This window comes from Tupaia chinensis, unplaced genomic scaffold (assembly GCF_000334495.1).
Source record: "Tupaia chinensis unplaced genomic scaffold, TupChi_1.0 Scaffold146140_1, whole genome shotgun sequence".
NCBI lineage: Eukaryota > Metazoa > Chordata > Mammalia > Scandentia > Tupaiidae > Tupaia > Tupaia belangeri.
In genome coordinates, this window is record NW_006205995.1 from 3,227,888 (window position 1) to 3,235,778 (window position 7,891).

Consider the following 7,891-nt stretch of genomic DNA (forward strand, 5'->3'; position numbering starts at 1 on the left):
GGCTTTTTTATATTACAGATCTGGGCATTGGGAAAATTTAACATTCAACTGTGATTTATCAAAAATCTTACATTTTCTGGTTCAGATCTATTCATTTTTCTGCACTTTCATTGCCAGTGCTGTAAATACTGGGTTGTTGAAAAAGTCTTGACATATTTTTCTGTTTTTAATGCAAAACTATGTCATGACTTTCCTGACGACCCAATAAATTGGCTTTCTCTGAGGAGAGGGTGCATTTAATATAAAAACAGTTTTTTTTCTTCTTTTTCTTCTTTTATTAGACTGACTGCATATGGGGTAATAACTAGAACATAAGTATGGTGAATTAGAAATTTAAGTTTCAAGTGCTTCGCTAACTCAGGGTCTCCTTTTATACAGCAGCTGTATATCATTCCGGGTCAGACCTGTGCCCCAGAGAAACAATAAATAGCTATTTCTCAAGTGCTTTGTGGTCATAGCATTGTGTAGTTAAGAGAGACATGTATTCAAAAACTCATTATGCTGGGACCAGCAGTTGGTGTAAGGCTATGTCGCTGGACTCCAATGTGGTTCTGTGGTTTGAGTCCCAGACCCAGTGGCTTAAACTCACAGTGGGTGCATGTGCGTGCGTGCCTAAGATCTTTCCTGAGAGGGGAATGGAGGAGAAGGGATTGTGGCATGGCCATCCCCCCTGGGGGTTGATTTCTCACTTTCTGTCTCTCTGTTTCTCTCTGTCTTTCTGGCAAGCGCACATGCCCTATAGCAAAAACCTCTCAACTCCCCCCCCCCCAAAAAAAAACTCATTATGCTAATTTTTAGCTATAGTTTAGTTATGTCAGTTTGAATTCTGTTTTACAGTTCTCTTACCCATAAAACAGTAATGAAAATCCTCTTGCAAGTGTGTTATAAGGATTAGAGATAATATAAGTGTGCACAAGGTTGATGCAAATAACTCTTATTATTACAGGAACTAAAATCTTGGCAAATAGTATTAAATCTTCAATGCCAAACCAAAATTAAAAAATAAAATTATATCCCACAATAGGGGAAACCTAAAATAAATTATGCTACGTTTATAGTCATGGGCTACTATGTGATCATTCAAAATAAGATTCACAGAGAACTTTTAATGAGAGGAGAAATTCTCATATATTACACGATTAAAAGGCAACAGGGAGCCAGCAGGTGGTGTGGTGATTAAGGCACTGGACTTCCACATGGCCAGCTGCAGTTCAAATCCTAGACCTGGCGCCTTGCTTTCTCACTCCCTCCATTCCATGTCTCACTCTGGTGAGCACACATGCCCTGTAGCAAATTTTAAAAAATGATAATAATAATGATAAATAAAATTAAATAAATAATTTTTTTTAAAAAAGCAGCAGTACCAAGAAATTTATAAACAATATGACGAATATATGTGTATACACACATACACACAATCTGTCACCCCACCCATCAAAAGAAAGAAACCCTACAACTACTGGTCATTCCTGAATGATAGGAATATTTGTGATTTTTCTTTTTTTTTTTTTTAATTTTTGCCAGAGGGCACTCGTGCTTGCTGGAGAGAGACAGAGGGAGAGAGGAAAATGAGAAAGCACTCCTGACTAGGAATGGTCACACCACAATCCCTTCTCCTCCATCTATTCCTCCTTTCAGGATTCTGACCATGTGCCCAGCATATTTTTCAAACCACTGGGTCCGGGACATGAACCATTCAGTTAGCCATTTAGATTCAACCACTTTAACCATCAAGCCACTGGCTGGTACAGTAATTTTTATTTGCTATTGTAAAAATTATGTATTTTCTAATATGCCTCTGATAAGCGTGTATCAGTTTTGTATTAAAAAAAAAACTATTTAAAATTTTCCAGCACATAAATGACTATGTTTCCTGCTAGCCAAAATCACTGCCATTGTTTAAGATTTACAGGTTAGATCTTGATATTACACAGGTGCAGTTGGCCTGAGCCAAGACTAAGATATACTCACTAAGCACTAGCATTAGTGAGGATTGGTTTGACTAGGTTATCACTTTGTATTTCCCAACAGTGGGGATAATGTGAAAGATAAAATTTGCATCTTTCAAGCATCATGGATAATACAACAAAATTTACAGGAAAACACGTTTCTAGTTTCACATTTTGTTTTAATCCCTATTGCACTTTAGTTCTATCTTGGGCAAATATGAGTACTTCTTTGCATTAATGGCCATTTTCACCATTTGAAAACAGCCCTAAAAATATTCCTATGTTTGAATTATAATGCCATCTAACATTGGTGTTTTAGTAAATAAGTGTATTCCTTAAAGCTAAATACTTATTATCTCTGTTTTTTTTTTTTGGAGAGGTTTTTGCTATAGGGTGTGTGCGCTCGCCAGACAAGACAGAGAGAGACAGAGAGACAGAAAGCGAGAAATCACCCCCCAGGGGGGATGGTCACACCACAATCCCTTCTCCTCCATTCTCCTCTAGGGATCTTGGGCACGCACGCACACGCGCCCGGCTTGAGTTTTAAGCCATCGGGTCCGGGACGCGAACCGCGGTCGACTACATGGGAGTCCAGCGACATAGCCATTATGCCAACTGCTGGTTCCCTTTTTTTTTTTTTTTTTGAGAGGTTTTTGCTATAGTGTGCATGCAGTCGCCAGAAGGACAGAGACAGAGCTAGAGACAGAAAGCAAGAAATCACCCCCCAGGGGGGATGTCCATGCCACAGTCCCTTCTCCATTCTCCTCTTGGGATCTTGGGCACGTATGCACACGTGCCCAGCCTGAGTTTAAGCCACTGGGTCCGGGACTCGAACTACGATCAACTACATGGGAGTCCAGTGACATAGCCATTACGTCAACTGCTGGCCCCTTCAGTTTCACTTATAATGCTCTCTTTTTGTTTTGGCAGATGAGGTACATGATGACCTGAGTCAGAAGACAGAAATAAGTAAGGTATGAAAATGATAAAATTTCATTCTTAGTTTAATTTCAAACGTGCTTTTCAAACATGGTAAGTTTCTAAAGGCTTGATTTCCACTACGACCAGATGAGATACTTAATGAATAATAGCTAAAACACAAAATCATGTGGTTCAGAATTCTTTTTCATTTAGCTTCCCAACCATATTCTCTCTGTTTTTAAAATTGTTTTGAAGATATTTACGTATATGCAAGCAAGTATAGTTCCCTACTTTTTTTTACATAGGTGGTAGTATTGCAACTACTTTCCAACTTTCTTTCTCAACAGTATATCTTTTTTTTTTTTTTTCAATTGCTAAAGAGTGTGTATACTTGCCAGAGAGAGAGACAGGGAGGGATGAAGGGAGGGAAAAAGCATTCCCTTCAATGAAGCATGGCCACATTTTAATCCCTTCTCCATTTCTTCATCCTGTCAGGATCTAGAGCATGCATGCCCACGTCCCAGAGAACAATATATCTTGAAGCTCTTTCTAGAACAGCTTTAGAAAAGTACTTCCTTATTCTTTTAATGGGCATAATATTTCTGTTATATTGATGATCCATAATTTATATCAAGAGACATTAATGGACATTCAGGGTATTTTCAATATTTTGCTAGTAAAGAAAATGCTGAAAAATAAATGGGTACATATGTTATTTTATGCGATTTTCTAATAGAGAATCCATTTTCTAGAAATGGAATTGCTAAGTTAAAAGGTATGTTCTTTGTAATTTGATAAAAATTAATTTTCCCTTTTCAGAATTTATAACATTTATACTTCCATAAGCAAGTATAAGGGCATCTGTTTGGTCCTACCCTCACCAACATACTATTTTATCAAAGTTTTGATCTTTGACAAGAATATGTGAAAAATACTGTATTGATATGGTTCTAACTTTAATTCATCTTATTATGTGTGAGATTGGATGTTTTTTCATATGTTTTAGAGCTTATTGTGTTTTCTGTGAATATATGGTTCATAATTTTTTACTCTTTTTTATTGAATTATTGAATATATATCTGTAAACCAATAGATCTCTGAGAAATGAGTTTTAAATATTAGGTTTATAATTTGCTATTTGTCCTGTGATTTTTTTCTGACATTTTTATATAGTTGAGTTTATTACTTTTTTCTTATGTCAATTTTTAGTTTATATTTTAGATATAAAGTACTGTCATTCAACACAATATCATTACAGAATTAATGTTTAACATTTAAATATTAGATCCATTTGGATTCTGTCCTGATGTAGGATGTACAGTATCAGTTCAACTTTACTTTTTTCCAGATGGCTCCTCAGTTTTGCCCATTTATTAAAAAGCCTATCTTCTTTTTCACTGGTTTGAGGTATTACCTTTATAACATACTAAACTTTTGTGTATATTGAGTCCATTACTGAAATTTTAATTTGTTTTTCTTTCTGTGCATATGTTAGTATCATACTGTTTTAATTATTGAGGTTTTAACATCTGGTGGGGTAAATTGAATCTCAATACTTTTCCAGATTTTTCTTAATGGCTTTGCTTATTGCACTTCTCTCATAAATGTTAAAATCAGATTGTGTTTGGTATTTTGTTGGAATGGTGTGAAATTTATTGATCATCTTAGAAAGATTTAATATTGAATCTTCTAATTTAAGTACATGTGCTTTAAGTTACTTAAGTCATATTTTGTGTTCCCTAGAAGCATTTTCAGGTTTTTTTTGCATACTTTGTGCATTTTAAATATATTTAAATGCTATTTATCATTTTAACTATTGTTTCTGATTAGGGTCTTTCCCTCTATTAAGTCTCTTAACATGAAAGCAATAACTTTGTTAATTTTGTATATCTTACTAAATTCCTTATTCAGAGTAATTTTCAATATTTTTTTTCTAGGGTTTCAAAGTATGTAACCATATCATCTGCAAATAAAGACAATTTTATCCCTATAATTTTTGTTATTTTAAATGCCAAAAGGCACGAGAGAAAGAGAGAAAGAGAAGAAAAGGGAGACAGAAAGAAACAGAGAGAGAAATAAGAGAATTCCCCAATGGGGACTGAGCAGGGTTAAGCATACCACAATACCCTTTCTTTCATTTCTGTTTTTCATCAGAATCCTGGGAATGCAGGATTCTGCATACACATGCATACACATGTTCCCAGCATGATTTTTTTTTTTTTTTTTTAAGTTTCAGGGCCAGGATTTAAAGTGTAGATAGCCTTGTGAGATCCAGCACCCTCCACACAGCACATAACCTCGATGCTATAGAACCAGCACTGATTCATGTTTTTTGCTTCTAATTTCTTTTTCTTGCCTAATTGCATTGATTAGTAGCTCTAGAATAATATAAAATAATATGGTCAGTATTTACTCTTCATTTCTGACTTTAGTGCATATGCTTCTAGTATTGTTCCATTAAACATAATGAGGACTTCGATCTGGGGAAAGTATATTTTTGGAATATTTATCTACTTTTTTTTTTTCTATCTACCACTTACCTGTCTTTCTAGTGAGGCATGAGAAAAGTGATGATATATTTTTCTGTTTTTCTATGCAAAATGCGTCATGACTTTTCTAATGAGCCAATATATGCTCTGGTCTGCATACTAGTTATAGGTTGATTTAGACTTCTTTTTTTTTGTGCACACATTTAGTTTTATTGTAACAAAGCAACTTGTACACCTCTAATGCTTAAAACTGAGCATCTTTCCTTTCCAGTGAAACAAAAAGAAAATTTAAAAATAAACAGGAACAAAATACAATAGAGAATGTCAATTCCAAATAAGATCCTACAGGTTCTGCTGATTCTCCCATTGAGTGGCAGGGCTCAAGTCATCATTAGGAGAGAATTTTATTTTTAAAAGTGTCATCTTAAACTGCAAGGATGTCCATTAAACATCACAATTAAACATGCCAAAGGAGAAGCCATGTTGTCAAAATGCCCACTTAACCCACCCAAACATCTCAAACCCACCCTTTGCTGACCTTCTATAACCTCATTTTTAAAAGTTTTTCTTTCTTTTTTTAAACAAGAGAAAGTAGACAGATACATGTTGGTAAATGCTAACTGTCCATATTCACATAGAGACAGTGTAATCTCTGAGCCCAATATACAGAGAAAGGAGGAAAAAAAGCTAGAATTCTATGCACTACTACACAGAGGCCTAGCACCCTCCGGCTTCTAGCAGAACGAAGGGAGCAGAAGGATTTTCTTTTTTTCTCACAGAGCACGGTGGTGTTGGTTCCAAACAGTTTTTGTTGAGACAGGAAGGGATCAAAATGAATTTGGAACAGAAAAGGGTAGAGATTCTTTTCCCATTGTTTCTGCTCAAGGTTTTTCCCGCTAAAATAAGTTGAGAGCCATGGTGTAGAGAAAAGAGACCTCAAGTACAGGGTGACTGAGCACAAGAGGGGAAAAAAAAAAAAAGAGAAAAAAAGAAAAAGAAAAAAGAAAAAAAGACTGCAACTTGCTCCCAGGGACTAGAGAAAAATTTTTTAAAAAGGAGGATTGGAATCCATCAGTGTTCTGTCAGTCATCTTCTCCTTCATCCTCCTCTCCTTCCTCCCCTTCATCATCATCTTCATCTTCTTCACCTTCATCCTCATCTCCTTCTTCATCAATATCTTCCAATCCCTCTTCTTCTTCATCATCATCATCTTCTTCTCCTTCTCCTTCTTCATCATCCATATTGGGAACCAAGTAGTACTGTAACAGATTTGGCCAAATGTCATCTTTGATGACCTCCCCTAACTCACCTGCACCTGTGTCAGAATGGTCAGTAAACCAAGTAAAGAAGCTCTCTGGTTCCTCGTGCTGCCTCTTCCTGCTGGCTTTATTCTGCGTTTGACTTGAACGTTTCATCAAATCCTTCCCAGATTTCCATTTGATTTCAGTGGACTTTGAAGATGGATCACCACTCTCAATCAGATGAAATTCTTTGGAGAGAACTTTATTTTCGAAGTAAGGATTTTCATCAAAATAAAAATCTATTCTGTAACCTGATTTAATGTCTTCAAATTCTGTCACTTCAACTCTGGTCAAATAATGCAGCGCCTCTTCATCCTCCTCTCCAAGCAGTGCAGACACTTGTGGATGGTTGACAAAAGTTGTTACCCCAAAATTTGGGATTTTGGTGATCAATTCTGACCTCTTCTGAAAAAATGGTTGGCGAAGTTTATTATATTTCTGTTCTACTTTCAAAATCTCCTCACTGGCTTGTTCATTAAGTCTGTCTATTTTATTTTGTACTTCATTGATATGTTCAATTGCTTCTTGTTGCTCTTTCTCTCCCTTGGGTAAGTCCAGAGAGGCCAACGCCTCCTCCGGCCCCGAGACAGGGGGCAGTCTTGGTTTCTTCATTGGAGGTGTGATAGAAGACTGTCGCTTGGGGGCCATGTTTCCAGGAAGGTACAGGCACCAGACCCAAAAACCTCCTAGCTGGCCAGGAAGACGCTCGGAGAACTCGATTTAAACTTATTTCTTTCCTTTTTTTTTTTTTTTAAGAGATTTTTGCTATAGGGCACGTGAGCTCTCCAGAAAGACAGAGACAGAGAGATAGAAAGCGAGAAATCACCACCCAGGGGGGATGACCACACCACAATCCCTTCTCCTCCATTCTCCTCTCGGGATCCTGGGTACGCATGCACACACGCCCAGTGTGAGTTTAAGCCACCGAGTCGGGAACTCGAACCATGGACGGCTACATGGGAGTTCAGTGACACAGCCATTATGCTAACTGCTGGTCTCTAGACTTTCTATTTCATAATGATTTAATTTTGTTAAGTTATATGTTTCAGGAATTTATTAATTTCTTCTAATGTATCCAGTTTGTTGGTATATAATTGTTCATAGTAGTTTTTTTTAAATATTCTTTTAAATTCCTGTGTCATCAGTTGTAATATTTCTTCCCTTTCTTATTTCATTTATTTGAATCTAGTCCCTTTTTTCCCCCTTAGTCTAGTAACAGACAGAAGCAGAG

At 36.4% G+C, this 7,891-nt stretch overlaps 2 protein-coding genes across 7 annotated transcripts in view; one reads left to right on the forward strand and one right to left on the reverse strand.

The window, feature by feature from the left end:
- The window catches only part of ATP8B4 (ATPase phospholipid transporting 8B4 (putative)), a 276,289-nt gene that overhangs the window by 154,921 nt on the left and 113,477 nt on the right, over positions 1–7,891 (forward strand). For all 6 annotated transcript variants that reach the window (XM_006168771.3, XM_027768395.1, XM_027768394.1 and 3 more), the window contains one exon: positions 2,880–2,923. In XM_006168771.3, the coding sequence (XP_006168833.1) occupies positions 2,880–2,923 (44 nt within the window). The remainder of the gene's footprint in view (positions 1–2,879; positions 2,924–7,891) is intronic.
- LOC102474834 (protein SET) lies at positions 5,919–7,308 on the reverse strand. The gene has a single exon (XM_014584275.2). It carries the CDS (start codon positions 7,306–7,308, stop codon positions 6,442–6,444), a length of 867 nt encoding a protein of 288 aa, XP_014439761.1. The 3' UTR covers positions 5,919–6,441.

Excerpts from the sequence above, each read along its gene's own strand:
- LOC102474834 (XM_014584275.2), bottom strand. The coding sequence starts at position 7,308 with ATGGCCCCCAAGCGACAGTCTTCTATCACACCTCCAATGAAGAAACCA.